Here is a 15,936-nt window from a genome sequence, read left to right as displayed (position 1 = left end):
TCAGTGTTATCATAGTGCGCGCTTTAATTTCTGTGGCAAACTTAATGTTGTGCGAACTCGGTGCATTTCTATGATAGTGAAAGTTGTTCAGGATTATCTTTAAGCAAGTTTGAGGCTCGATTCATTTCGAGGAGATGGCGAGGATGTGCTAAACTAGGGTTAATTTTTCTCTGTCTTATTCAGATACATCCGTATCGACTTATATATAAATGAAAAGAGCTCCGATTCATAAAATAGTAACTATTGACCTCGAGCTTGCCAAATGAAAACTGAATTGTTCATGCGCAGTCGGAGACCCCCTCTCTGGATCTCGAGGGGGAAATGGGGAGAACGAATGTAATGATTTTTTTTTAGTTTTGAGATTGCCTCGTAGCAGAGTACACCTCCCGGAAAAGGTGTTCAGCGAAATTAAGGTCTTTTGCTGCATTTTCAGGACTAATATAATATATTTCATCCTCAGTATCAATAAGATTTACAGCGTAACACTGGTGTAAAAGTTTTCTTCCCGATATGTCATTCTTGATCGGAACAGGCTAGTGCGCACACGCTCCACGCTTTGCCGGATACGCTAAGGTTGGTACGAAATTGCTCCGTCAGATGTCTCATCGGTGTTGATAAAGCGTTATTCGTTCTGCGTCTTTTTTCGTGAACGTTTGCTGCTCTCCTATGTGGTCTTTTTTGTTCAGTGTTGTGCACCACTTCTCCCAGCTAGACAGAAGGTAACTTGACATGTTGAATATTGTGTCAAAGCTGTGATATCTGATCGAGTGTGCTCGTTTCCAAATATTCTGGTCGTGTGTTAGAGGTAAATTTGCTTGGTTGGGATACCGCTCGTAGCCGTCTGCCTCGACGCGGCAAAGCCCCGGGTATGTGGCCGCTGAAGTGATCTTTTCCTTTAACTCCAGGGTTCACAAGTGGAATGTGCTGTGATATTGAGGAAAACGATTTCTGGATATGTTGATAAATCACGTAGTGAGTGTTATTTGGTGTGTTTCGAGCGCTGTCGTCTTTCGGTGTTGTATGACATTAGCCAATGTCACTGTCAATTACCAGAAATTTCACTGAATATTAGGAGAAATACTTGTTCAGATTGTGTCCTAAGTAGCCGTAGAACCCGGTGAATTCCCCTCAGCGAACTGCGATTGTGAAACTTTCGCCCGGTGCCAGATTCGCCGAATTCGTGATTTTTTTTACCTGCGTCGGCATTCATGGCGATCTTTTAAGAATGCAATTTTCCGCCATCTTTGCTTGCTCTATTAGGGTTTATTAATTTTTTTATCGCTCATTTGTAGTAAATATTATTGTTTTCAACCTTGTCAGTGAAAGTAGTACTCTGTGATTTCCTACTCAAACATTTGTTGATACTTTAGTGTCGGCGGAGGGAGAAGAACATTTGCGAAGTTGACCGATTATTTCTTTCCAAGACTTTGAAAGTAAAAGTTTTACTGTGCCGGTTGTTTTAGGTTAAAGATCTTTACCTTGTATTTTTCAATTCCTAAAGTATTTGACGCGTAATATCGCCAGATGCTCGTTATGATTTTTCGCCTGTTATGCCGGTATATCTCTGTTACTTGAATAGCACGGTGGAGATTACTCACTTATTTCTTTATTTCAGTCGCTCAAGGTGGACATTGGAAGATGGTAGACACCCAACACTTTTGTTTGCGGTGGAATAACTACCAGAGTAGTATAACGTCAGCATTTGAAAATTTAAGGGACGATGAAGACTTCGTTGACGTGACCCTTGCATGTGAAGGGAAAAGTCTTAAGGCCCATAGGGTTGTGCTGTCTGCTTGCAGTCCATATTTTCGGGAACTTTTGAAGGTAAGTTATCGCTATTTATCAGTCGTGGATCAGCACCGGTAAATCACTTCAAATGCTCATCTATTGTGTGCATGACATCTAAGTCTTCAAGTTACGACAGTTTCTGAATATTTATAGTCATGAAAGTGTCTCTTGTTCGTGTCGTGGTCAACATGCATTGGGGTCAACCTTTGTTGATTTAAGGAGTAGCATTCTCTGTGTGTGCTCGAGGTTGTAAAGTGGAATTCTGCTAGGGTTGACACTGTCGTGGTTAGAGAAGAAAGTGAGTTAAGATAAATTATTAGTGAACTCCTGAGGCTAGTGTCAACCCCTTTTTACGTGGTTGAAAATCTTTTGCAAGTTGGCCTAGGAAATATTGCTGAAAACCATTTGAAATCGAAGTATAGTCTTGGTTTCTGTATTTCATTGATCAAAGCTGAAACTCCTGATATAGCTTTGGAAATAGTTATTTGAGTACCTCCCAATTTGCCTGACTTAGAGAATTTGGAATGAAATTTGATACGCAAGATTGTTTCTCTAATGGTTTTCTCCATGATGAAATTCAGATTTAGCTGTGATGGCTCTTACCACCATGAAGTTCTTTTCTATTGGTATGTGAGAAAGAGTTACCATTCCTTTCTCGATTCTGAAGTTAACATTTTCTCCTTTACTGGCACATTTTGTGAACTAATGGTGTTTTCTCTAGGGCAATGCAATCAAGTATTTTTGAGAAACATCATCCAATGGCAGATAATATTTTCTATAACATCTGGATCTTTGAGTTGAGGGTGATAATCAAGATTGTGATTAATTAGGACTAATTTTTTTAAGGTCATATACCACTCAGCCCACAATCTCCTGTATTTAATTGTGTTTTTACTTCTTATGAATGACTATTCAAATAGCCTTCATCTTGACATTACATCTTTTCTACTAGATCTTAAGCTGTGTCATTTATTCAAGAGGGTCTGTTAACACCAAAACCATTGTAACGAAATATTCTTGGTTTTCATTCAACTTGGAGGTTACCTTTAATCTCCTCGGATGTTGCCCTATATTTTTAAACTGAATCAGTTTATACTCATTGGTAAAGATTTTTTTATGACGATATGAAGGATAGGATAGGATCCATAGGATTTCTCCATTGTTGTTAACAATCATTGAACAAAAATTAAATGTTTTGTTGGCACCAGTCCTTCAATCCTTAAAAGTGTTTGACTCTATTAGTGTGCTAAACAGCAATCCATATGGTGGGACTGTGCTACAGTTGACACTTATACATATTATTAGATCACATTTTGCCCACACCTTGTTGAGGTAATTATCACATTTAATTATTTATCTTCTTAATCGGCCAAACTATGTCAAAACATTGAGTGCACCCAGCATGTATATTTATTATAAATTTCCTATCTATTCGTTACGAGAGTGGCTTAGTCACCAATATTCAGAAGTGATGCTTTTTTGCTTTAATTTTTCTTGGTAATTTAGTCATCAAATTCTGTTGTTCGTGGTTGTATGAATTCCTCTTTGAGATTTTTTTGGTATATAGTTGTAATAAAAGAAAAGTTTTCGGGTCTTACCACGAGGTCAGGTGGGCCTGACGTATCACAACCCCTTAGTGGTCGCTTATTCTTGGTGGTACTCATGCTTGGAGTGCCATAGCCTCCTAAGAAGTGACCTGCAGGGGCCATGCATGAAACATCAGACCAACCTAATCATGTGGAAAGATCCGAAAAATTTTCTTTTCTTGCAGCTGGTTAGAATTTAAGTAGTAAGTAGCTAGTTATCATGATACATTCATTCTGCGATAAATAGAATTTGCAGCATTGGGTGTATTTGGTCTCAGGTTATTTGGTCTATCTTAAGGTGTTGAGCGTTTTGGTGCTATCAGGAATTTTCATGTTTTAAATTATTGCATCAAACTTATTGTTCTGTTTAGAATCATTTTCATGACTGAGTTCATTTCTTGTCCCTTTTGTGCTCACTATATAATCCGTTTCTGAGATAACATACCCGTGCAATGATTCTTGTCTTCATTGAAAGCAATTTGAGAGACATTATTGCATGCAATAAATGTCTTTTACTGTAGACGATCAAGTATATGTTTATGTGACGTACAGTATTTCAATCACTGCATGGCACATCATACTCAAGCTTATGAGTTTGAGGAGGAATGGGTCAAAATATGTGGAAGCTTCCCTAACTGATGCTGAATAATTGTTGAAAGTAGTTGCTAATCATCAATTGCTAAAATGGAGTGTGCTCTACCACATTAGATGATGGTATTTAAGTGGAAACGTTACTCATGTTTTTTGTAAAATATGTATTGCTCTTGGTACATAGTATTTTTTTTCAATTCTTGTTATTTATTTGGTTGCTCAAAGGGCATTGTGTGTGTCCTTATTCTTATTTTTTTCAGTTATCATTCATGCTCTGTACCTTTGAGTAATGAGAATTATTTAACTGGAACAAAATTCACCAGTGAATAGATATGTTAAAAATTTCTGGTCCTAATAATTTGATATCACTTCGGAAAAATCTCAGCGGGAAGGCATCACATTTGAAGTTCTAGTTCTTGTCGTGCCAGGTTTCTATTTTCTAAGGCTGAAATGTAATATTATATGACTTAATTCGCCCATATTTTTAGCATGCCATATTTCTCTGGTGGTCAATATAATTTTTATCAATTCATCACATTTGAAGTTCTAGTTCTTGTCATGCTAGGTTTCTATTTTCTAAGGCTGAAATGTAATATTATATGACTTCATTCGCCCATATTTTTAGCGTGCCATATTTCTCTGGTGGTCAATATAATTTTTATCAATTCCCAGAGCACGCCCTGCAAGCATCCTGTGATAGTCCTCCAAGATGTGGCATTTGCTGATTTGCATGCTCTCGTCGAGTTTATATACCATGGAGAAGTTAACGTGCACCAAAGGAGTCTCACCTCCTTCTTAAAGACCGCTGAAGTTCTCAGAGTCAGTGGACTTACTCAACAGGCTGACTATAGAGATGAGGTAATTGATTGCTGAATTTACCTTTTACGTTTTGTGCATGACACCAGTTTTTATTGGGTGCAGCAGTGGCGCAGCGAGGGGGAGGTTTTGGGGGATAAACCCCCCCCCCCAGAGCTCAGAGAAATTTTTGAGTTTAATCTATTTTACTTGCATTACATTAACATTACTTGTAGAATACTGTAAGCATTAATAGAATATCCCTCAGAGGGCCGTAAAACCCACCATTTTGAACCATTTATCTTAAATTTTTTGGAGGAGAGCCACTGCACCTCCCGCTTACCCTGGCGGGTATGCAATACCCCCAGCCTCCCCAGAATTAATCTGAAACCCCCCTAGCTTTAATGAGCCTGAAACCCCCCCCCCTAGCTTTAATTCCTAGCTGCACCCCTGGGGTGCAGTACCTGTTCCATTCTCTTAGAAGTAACTCTTATTTAGCCGTTAGGTAATTGCATATTCTTCTTGCGATTTTACATTTCATTTTCAGTTACATCCATTTTCATTTTCTATTACTTGCCTGAATTTTTTAAGTGTCCCTTGTTGTGTCTCAGGCACGTGCTGAGTTCAAACGTCATAAATTTTGTCTTTACCATTCATTCAGTTGTATTTGTTATAAAAAGTCTGTATAGTTGCTAATATTCTTGGAATTGTCATTTCGTAAGCTTTTATATAAATTAAAAATGATTGCTGTGAGCACAATATTGATATTCACATATTATACCTTCACATTTTTGTACACTCTGTAAATTACCGTTTCATGGCGTACTTGTTATCATATTTAATTTGCTATATCAAAGACAATGTGACATCATGTGTAATTTGCTCTTATCTAAACTTTCAATATTGCTCCCTTGAAACTAGATGATTGTCTAAAAACTTCAACAATATGTTGAACAATGGAAGTTTATATTTCTCTTGATCGAAATAGTTGAACTTGTTGCTGGAGAAACTGGGGTTATACATGACCATATCCATCAACCATCATCGTAAAAAGTGAATGTTCTTTCATTAAGAAATTTTTAAGATAATCCTTTTTGATGCCTTGTAAAATGTCTTAGTTTTTCAAAGTTTCAAATTTCTGTAGTGCTAGCAAATTTGTATTCAAGTAACTCATTCAAGCTTAACCATCAGAATCTGGTGTCGTCAATGCTATATAATCTCTGATAACTCTCGGTCTGTCATAAAAACTTAAACCTGGCTGTAATGAATGTGTAGTAATTAGAACATAAAATTGGTCATTTTTTAATCATAAACCATTGTAACACATTGTAAATTTTATGGGCTGCTGGTTTTTTTTCTAACCTTTTGCCATCCTTGCCTTATCTCTTGTAGGGGTCCACGAGAAATCATCAGGGCTTCCCGCCAGACAAGCTTGACGATTCCCTCTTCTCACCTCCATCACCCCTCCACCCCCACCCACCGCACAGCCATACTCAGAGGAGAACGGCAAATCAGCGCCGTGACCCTGACCACACGACACCGAGCGACTTCGACAAGTACGACCACTCTGGTGTCCCCGCCAAGAGGTTGAAACCAGAAGACTGTTTAGCTGTGGGGAGCAGCGGTGTGGACGGGGAGATTGGCACGGGAGCCAAGATAAATCGAAACTCTCCCATCGGGGAGGAAAGCATAAAGACAGAGCCAGCGGAAGGCTCGGGTCCGCCCGGAGCGGGTGCCGTGGGAGGCGGGGACGGAGAGGTTGGGGGTGAGGAGGACGAAGATGAGGACGATGACAATAGCATCAACTCTGTCGAGGGTCCACCCCTCGACAATCCCATGGTTCCCTCCGGGAATCAGTTGTCCTCGTCGGAAGACCACGATGGTGGACCGGGAGGGGGCAGTTTAGTCCCCAATCCCTACTACCATCTCTCTATGGTACCTGATGGCAAGGGATCACTGTACCCTCCACCACCTTCGCAGCAGTCACAGTCTTCGGCTCCTTTTCGTTTTGACATGACCCCGTGTATGTCAGATCCAGGAAACATACCAGGTTTGTTCACATGGCAGGGATCTATAATGTGATTTATGCGAACTTCATGGACACATTGTTTCCTAATACTATATGTATCTGTAGTCATTTCCATTAATTACCCAACAGTGCTTAGCCCTTATTTTTTTTATTCTTTGCCCTTGTAAAATTTTGTAATGAAGTTTTTAAGTTTTTAACTTCCTATCGATACTGAGGAAGAATTCATGGCTGTTAAGGAAATTTCTCCCTGCAGTGATGTTGTTTTGTTAGAAATTGCAATTCAAAGTGATGGAAATTGAGAAAGAGCTATGTGTTTATTTATGATCACTTCTTTTTTTGTTCTTTATAAAGCTGGTGATCAAAGCTTTAATAAGAAGTATCTTTAATTATCACTTAGACATATCTTTATAAAGCATCATCATTTTCAGATAGAAGTTTTCTTACGAAATTAGATCATAGTATGAGGTTCATCACTATTCTTTTCAATGAATGAATCCTTTTGGATTGAAATCTTCATTTACTTTGTTACAATCTGATTACCATATAAATTTTAGGTGCCCTGCTTTGATATTTTCTTTCCTAACTATTGCATCCTGTTTCATTAATAACATCAAATCATCAAACTAAAGTAATAAATGCTTCTACCTGCATTATAGAAATAGTAATGGCTTTTATGATGGATGAGTACAAAAGTGATGGCCTTGATGAGATTACTGTATTTTTAATTTTTGTCTTAACGTTCATTTATTATCTTGAAAATTATGAAAATAATTTTTTTGTAATCAATCAGTTTTTGTTTTAACTTTGGTATGCAATTAATACTGGAAATTGAAATTTATTCATTAATCAATGAAAAAAATCCTATAATTAATGCCAGCTATAAAATTCAAGTTATCATTTTACTACTGGATAATTTTGGTTTCAGTAAATTGTGTGGTTATGTTACCATTTTTCATCTAAATTTCAGTTGTAAATGAGGTCTGAGACTGACACTTCACTTGTAGATGCATTTGATCGGCAAAGTGTCAAAGAAATTTATTTGAATGGCAATGGGGTGGTTCAGAGAGGTCCAATTAACTCAAGTCTCACATTTTTTTAAACTTTCTATAAGAGAGGTGAATGCTTAGTTTCAATTAATACTATTTTGATTGCAATGTATATTCTTTGTTCTTTCTCATCTAAAGTTTTTGAATGATTTATTTTTTGACTTCAGGGTTAGGCAGCCAGAACATGAAGGGTTTGGCTGTGGATGGATCAGCTGGAACTTCAACCCAAGGTAAGAAGCATTTTTCTTTAATTAGGTGGATGAAAGAATCTGATTTGAGTGATTTACCATGTTATAGTGGATGTATTTTCTGACCAGGAGTCACTCCCACTTGGTTAACAATTCTATAAGATTTTTTATGGTAATTTAATAAGTATATCCTCCTAAGCTATGGATCATTTCTACTTTTCCTTTGATTTTTGTCATTTTGCTCTTTATAAATTTTATTTCCCTCAAAGTGACCATGGGCACCTTTGAATCTTTATGGATCAAAGCAACTCCATGTCTAAAATTTTAGTATTCCTTTTGCCTGTAAAATTTATGGCAAACAGAATTTTTATTTTATTTCATTTAAGTATAAATAAGAATTGAGCTTCATTTTCGTTTCTCATTTCTGTTATTTTTTCCTTGTTTTCTATATTTTTAAATTTCCCTTTCTTATATGATTTATTTGGAGTCTTTTAGTAATGTACTAAATCAGATTGTCTCATCCATGAATGTAATCTTGGGCAAGTTCAGGTATACCACGGGGAAACTTGGGAACATTTTAAGTTATCTCATTGATCTCTTGTTTGATTAAAATTCAGCTTCCAATTCTCTGTGGCGTACTTTGACTTGACCTTAGTTGTCTGTAGAATTATTCAATTTAAAATAGATAAATGTAGTTGTTTTTGAGAGTCATAGTGTTGAAGTTATGTGCCAAAATAAGTATTTCTATATATACATATATTTCTAAATAATTAAATATATATATATCTATACAAATATATAATATGAATGGAAAGGGGAAAGGAAGCCATGGAATGCTATTTTTTATTTATTTTTATGGATTTCTGTGAGACTCACTTTTTGAGGTAATGTGGAAAAGAAGCGGCTGAAGACTGCAGGTTTAGCTAGGGCAATCAGTTTCCATTTTTTTATTGTCAAGGTAGTCGAATAGAATTGGTATCAATTCAAATGAATCAGGGCATTTTATATGTGAGGCTAATGGGTTGAGAGGGTTTCTTTAGACGGTTAGGCTTTTTACTGCATTAGGGGGTAAGTGGGAGGAAGGAAGGAGAGGAAGTGACATTGCCTCTTTTTTTACTCTAGCTCTTATTATAAGTCCCAAATCCGAGCTCTTCTCGTCCCATGCACTCCCCAGAATTTTTGCCATGATTCCCAATCAGATTACCTCCTTTTGACACTGATTTAGGACAGGATTATGGTTCTATTTCTGTCCAGCATTTAGTCTTTTGACACAAATTTCTCTGATAGAGATGTTCAAATGGCCATAGTAATTACTACCGTGAGTGATGGTGTGTATTATATTTTTTACTTTCCCATTGACTGGTCCATAATGTTTGATATATCCTTTTTTATAATGTGTAACATGATTTTGAGTAGTGATATTTGGTAAAATGGAAGAAAATATTGTAATTTTGTCTTAAGTAATTGACTAGCATTGGAGGGCATTACAATCAGATGCTTGCCCTTATGTCTTGTCATATTTTTCACTGCATGACGTGTGTATTGTTCATGTTAGAAAAATTTCCTGAACCAATCACTGTAAAATTCTGTACTCACTTGTGTGGAAAATTGGTCGCCAAATTTTTGTGCTCTTGCAAAAGTAGCCTCATCTTGAAAAGTATTGGAAGTGTGAGTTGAGATTACTACGCATTTGCAAAGTTTTGGAGTGCTGAGCGGTGTTTGGAAAACGGGGCTGCCTACCTCCTGAGAAGCATCCTGAGCCCCTTATTTTCTGTCCCCTCGTTGCAGAGGAGGGGCCAATGCGACAGGAAGAGCATACACTACACCCGCTTCAACTGCGTCAAGCACTTCAACAGCAAGAATTCACTCCAATCCACCGTCAACCTCAGGGCCAGGCTCAACCCTATTGTTACCTGTGCAACAAGAGCTTTACTCGCATCTGGTCCCTCAACCGTCACATGGCCGACACGCACTGTAACGTGGTGAGAAGCTTTGAGTGCGAGGTGTGCCACCGAGTGTACAGGTCCAAAAACAGCCTCGTCAGCCACCGGTCACAGTACCATACGAGCGGGGCCGCAAAGGCGTCGGTGTCTGTATGCGAGGAAGGGTGAGGAAGGGCCAACAGTGGAAGGAGGAGAGGACGAACGGCTGCTGCCAGTGCAGGAAGAATGAATGGGCTGCAAAGGGAGGGCTTGAAGCTTAGATGATCATTTCTCCTCAACAAGAACTGCTCAAAACATTGAAAATATTCTTTGCACCATCTGGTCCTAGGATTGAGAAAGGGATATAATAGTATGAAACCTGCCTGCATAGTACCTGCATTCTCTTGGAAGAAGTTGTCTTTGATTTAAAATGGCATATGTACTTGGAACTTGATTGTGAAGCTGGGAAACGCTGTTGTTCCTAATCAGGCCACCTATAGGACAAGCTCAGGGAAAGACAGTTATGAGTGCTGTTTAGAGATTTAATGTTTGTGTCAATTAAGTATAATTAGTCTGAATATGTTAGGGCTTAAGTTATTTTCACTGTTACATTAGGAAAGTGTGCATTAGTGGATAAACTACTTGTTTAAGAACCGTTGTTAGGTAAACATTGACGTTTGGCAGTTTTAAACCTGAATAATATTCATGGAGCATGTTTCTCGGCTTTCATTTCTAACCTTAAATCGGGAATGATAGCAAATGCACTTCATGTTTCCAATAAAGCACTTGGCCAATTTTGGAAGGCTAAAGTTAAGGACTGATTGGTTGTAGTGCATTCCTTTAAACTCTTCAAATCCCTTATCTGAGTGTCATAGTTGATCCTTTTGAGTGACTTAGTTGGCTCTCTCTCCACTGGCAACTTCCTTCTTGTCTTCCTCCCTTACTCCCAATGCAAAGGCGGGGATTAATTTTTACTAGTCCCTTTTGGTATGAACTCACTATTTGGCAAAGACATGCTGTCCTCCAACTCGTTTGGGGCCAATGGTATCTCTTGAGAGGGACCCATGGTTTCATGACGGTGTGGTCAGTTTGTCTTTCACTGGGTGAAGGCTAGCATCTCGCTCTGTTGTATTTCTTGCAGCAGAGGAGTGCGGGGTGAAGGAGGAAGTGGAGGAAGGTGCCGATGGGGTGGGCTTAAGGGTTTTACATTTTGGAGAAGACGCGGTCGATCCCGAACCGAAGAGGCATTGGCACACAGTCGGAGAATCACTTGACCATGGAGCTCTCCCCACCTGCAAATTGTGTCACAAGTCCTTCTCACGTTTATGGTCTCTGCAACGTCACGTTGAAGATGTGCATGGGAAGCGTGAAGGACGAGCATTTGTGTGCAACCTGTGCTTCCGGCATTACGGGACACGAAGCTCCCTCATTTCTCATCGCTCTCAGTATCATGGGAATCAGGGCAGGCCCTGACTGGCTGGATCCCATTGGAAGTGCAGCTTACCAAAATGTTTGGAATGAAATATCACTCTTGAGGAATATACATATATATATACGTTGACCCACCGAATTCAGATGTTGCTTTCATCCGTCCACCATCAGGAAACTGAAGGTCCCTTGGGGTTTTTATCAACCTTGGACAATCTTTAACAATTAATGGTGCTTTTTCTCTCTTCCCTTGAGGCATTTTTGTCAATTTTTGAGGTGTGCTATTTTTTAAAAAGATGATGCATTTATTGAAATTGTTTCCATTGAAATACTTTTTGAGAATTCTTTATGATTTTAATCATTATCTAATGCAATAGAATGTGATTGATTACTGGGTTGCCTTATGCTGATCATTTGGAAACTAACTTGTTCACTAGGGGCGACTTACGGACTGATAAGGACTCTAAAACTTATTTACTAAGCAAAGTGTGCATAAGTGTGCTCTCCCTAAGTAGACAATCCTTCTTAAAAAGCTACCTACCTTATCATTCAGCATTTAAGCTAATCTGGAAACCTGCATTATAATTAAGCCTTGGCATTTATGTGATATTGCTCTGCTTAGTCTTTTAATGGTTGCCTCTTGCACTTCAATCAGTGAATCTGTAACATAACTTAACTCTGGGATTAGAGCAGTCTATGCACAAGTGATTAACATATTGAATATATATATATAGGTCAGATTGTGTTGTTCAGTAATCTCATAGAAATGTCAAATTGCCTGTCTTCAATTCTGATGGAGATTGACAATTTTTGAAGTGGCTGTTATTAGGTCACCTGTCATTCGTTTAGGGTGATTGTGTTCCTCTTAAAATTTTGTGTTTATCAAACAAAACTCATGAGTTGATTGTGGTGCTGTTATGGTTTAGTCCTTTTTGTCACAAAGAGGATTCAGTCTATCTTTTTCAATTTTTGCTTATTTATTGGCCAGAGTGAAAACAGGGTTATGTAGTTTCCTTGTAAATTAAGTTTGGGATTTCAATTTATTAGACCAGCAATCCGGAATTATTTTATAGTTTTTTTGTGAACACTGCCTTTAGTTCCGTCAGATATTTATCTGGAATTTTAGTGAGTGTGAGTGTGTGTGCAAGTGTGATCCTTCCAGTTACATAAGGTACATGTATTTTATATGTAAATATATAAATATATATTTACAAATGCTGTTGTTCTGTGATTTTGTGGACTAAAGACGCTTTTGACTTAGATTATCCCACAGTGAAATCCATAGTTGCTATTCAAATGTTTCCTGTGTCTGTTTACTTGTTCTGTTTGCTGTTTCCAATAAAAACAGTGAAGTTATATTCTCAAAAAATTCAATTGTATGATTCCCCTGAGTGAGAACTCTGATTGAAGAAGTCAGTGGTAATGGCGTACCCGGGGCAATGATGCTGTGGAAGCCTTGTCCTCCATTTTGTAAAATATTCCTTCAGGCAGCCTAATCAACAGGAATAGTAGCCAGTTTTTTTCATGCTCATTTCACATTCTATGTAGACGGTTGAAGGTACATGAGGATAGTAATTATTTAAGCGCATACTTATATCTGAGAGGTTTAAAGGCATATGCTTGCCAAGAATTACCAACCTACTGTAGTCAACACTGGCTCAGTAAATGGAGTCAGAAATCATGATCTTCAAATTGGTTACACTTCTCTTCTTTCAATTAATAGTGACCTTGAGTTCATATTTTCTTCTTTGGAATTTCTCATTCCCTGGCATTTTTTAAGTTCTGAAAATGGTTATAAGCCATGATCTTTACTGGAAGAATTAAATTCAAGTCCTCGTCGTTTATTACTTCTTCAAACCCCGAGCTCAACAAAATAGTGCAATTTCATGAGAAAATCCATCTCCTTGACCTTATGGCAATTCTTTGGGAGATAAATCTTCCAGTTGAACAGTCTCTGTTAAAAGAAAGGTTTTTTAAAAAGAAAAAATTACTCTTCCTTTGTTACCCTTCCTCTTCTCAGGCAGAAAAGATCCATATTATTATTTCCTTCTTAGATTATTCCATAAACTCACCAATCTTAAGTTTCACTGCAAATCACATATTTTGTATTATCAACTGAAGTAAAATTGCTCATTTTTGTCTCTAATGCATTGAGTTATTTTTATCACTATCTTTAAGGAGTCATTTTAACAAAGTTATGTTTGGATTCTAATCAAATCGTAGGTGTTATGCTGCTATTTCATTGATAAAGTCCGCAGCTTCTCTTCTTTCAGAATCAATTCCCTCGAACATTTTTGTGATTTCTGTTGGACTCTGTCCCCTGCTTGTAGTATCTGATTTTCTCTGTATCTGATTCTCACATTCTGATTTTCCTTACCACCAATTTTTTTAGGCTTACTTCCTTTTACTGGCTAGTTTCAACTTGTCTACCAGTTATTTATCATCCAAACTTCCTTATTCTTTTCTTACTCTATAATGAAGGGGTTGGGTTAACCATGATTTAATTCATTTGTTTGAAGTACATTGAGCCTGATAAAGCTATTGAAATTTTTTTTTTAATCAGAAATATATCATTTAATGGATGTCTAACTTGTATGATAATCCGCTTGTTAGCTTCAGTAATGTTTCGACATAATGGTTATCGTTGGTCTTCTTTAAGTATCTCCAAGGATCCTTTCAGGATATGTTTTTAGCGGTGGCTGTTTACTCATTTATTCTGAACTTTCTCAAACAAAATGGTTCAATCCCTGATTTGTGTACTATTCTAGATGAAAATTTGGTTTGGTGTCATCCTCTTCACTCTTATTGAATCACAAGGGAAGTTCCTGCATACTGATATCGTTTGTTACGATTAACTCATAATTAGTGGTTACCTTTGGTTAACCTGGAGATAGAGAACTCTGACTCAGTAGCACACTTCACTTCAAAGCACTTCAAAATTTGAAAATCATAATAATTGAAAATTTTTATTTATCTTTTAATTTCAATCATAGATGACATGTTTTTGAGATCCTAATATGGATATCGTTTTCACATATGCTCAGACTACAGCAAACCTTCCTTTTTTCCTATTATCACTATTTGATAGATTGTCGTAGATTTTTTCAAAACTTAATTTATTTTATTTCAATACGTGGCATATTACAAAGTAAAGAGTGAGGGTAATGAAGTGATAATGATCTTTTAAATAAATCACATCATAGATTATGCATAAACAGCAGTCATTTAAAGTACGCTGGTGGGTGGATTTGAAAGACAAAGGATAAGTGCTATAATAAGCTGCAAATGTTAGGTGATGATAACAGTAAGTTAGTTACCTTTGAAATCTGGAATTTTTGTATGCTTCAATTTTAAAAAAAATTGTTGAAATTTGTTTTTACACCTCTCAGAAATGTTTGTGGTTGATATTTACTGTTAGGAATTTCAGTTTGAATGCTGAGGACTTAGTCTCATAATGAATATCCTAAACCTCATCAGAAATGTCATTGGAGGGGGCTGTTGTGTTTGTGACTACAATTATTATAGAGTCCCTTTATTTATTCGTTGAATTTACATTGGGATCATAACCATTTGGAAATTATGACATGAGTGTATAATATTCCACTTTGCATACCAAATACTGACTTGATGTTGATGTTTATAAATATCATTTGTCTTGTGTACTTGAACTGGAATATCAGGACATAGCTCATTCTTAACAAAGCAATTTTGAAAGGCGAATAAAAAAATCTCCATTAAATGTACTCTACAGGCCTGCTGGACATGTCAACATCTTTTTCATTAATTTTGTGTGTGTAATGTTCACATATACCATCATTAAAAAATATTATTTCAATGAAGGACATCTCATCACAATGGAGTCTCTCCCAAGAGGATCTCTGTTGATAGTTTCTTTTTTTTGCATTAAGGCCTGAAAATTCAAAAATTAGTGTAAATGAATGAATCTCACTTTAATTCTGATTAGGGAGTTGGACTCTCTTTTGCACATTTGCAGTGAAAAAACCATGTGTAAGGTAGGCATAAATTTGAAAACTCTTTGAGTGACGATAATATGAGCTTGATGTATGACACTCATTACCCAATCTGTTGGTTTTCTTTTTTCTTTAGCATTTCTAATCACACCAACCCTTCACAAGTGTTTGAATTCATGTGCCTTTGTCAGCCGAGGGTCTTTTTTTAGTCAATTAATGGTAGTTATTTAGGTGGTTGGATGCGTGTTGAATATCTTTTAACCTCTTACAATTTATGTTTTGACATTGCTCTGAGAGTTGAATCTCATTGAGCTGGCTTTTCATCTTTCAGATCCTAAGATTTTTTTGCATGCTTTTCTGTTTCAATAATGATTTCACAAATATATTTGAGTTTTACCATGAGGAACTCTAGCTGTTTCCATTGAATCTCATGCTGAAGGATACATCTGGTAAATTAAGTGGGTTTTACTCCAGTGTATTTATCAGTTCTTTGGTAGCCTCTTTTCTACATTTGCCTCACTACTATACACATACGTTTTGTATATATGTTATTCCTTATTAGCCGTATCACAATTTTTTTTTCGACAAAGCA

The 15,936-nt window shown here is 37.1% G+C and overlaps 1 protein-coding gene across 9 annotated transcripts in view; it reads left to right on the top strand.

Annotated features, from left to right (window-relative positions):
• LOC124158935 (broad-complex core protein-like) overlaps positions 1–15,936 on the top strand; it is a 351,886-nt gene that overhangs the window by 311,865 nt on the left and 24,085 nt on the right. For 5 of the 9 annotated variants that reach the window (XM_046534363.1, XM_046534360.1, XM_046534366.1 and 2 more), the window contains 4 exons: positions 1,616–1,824; positions 4,638–4,823; positions 6,153–6,810; positions 8,003–8,065. In XM_046534363.1, coding sequence (XP_046390319.1) covers positions 1,616–1,824; positions 4,638–4,823; positions 6,153–6,810; positions 8,003–8,065 — 1,116 coding nt within the window. The other 4 variants (XM_046534364.1, XM_046534365.1, XM_046534368.1 and 1 more) reach the window with 4 other exon arrangements.

This window comes from Ischnura elegans, chromosome 5 (assembly GCF_921293095.1).
Source record: "Ischnura elegans chromosome 5, ioIscEleg1.1, whole genome shotgun sequence".
In the NCBI taxonomy this organism is placed as follows: Eukaryota; Metazoa; Arthropoda; class Insecta; order Odonata; family Coenagrionidae; genus Ischnura; species Ischnura elegans.
This window is presented reverse-complemented; position numbering and strand designations above follow the sequence as displayed.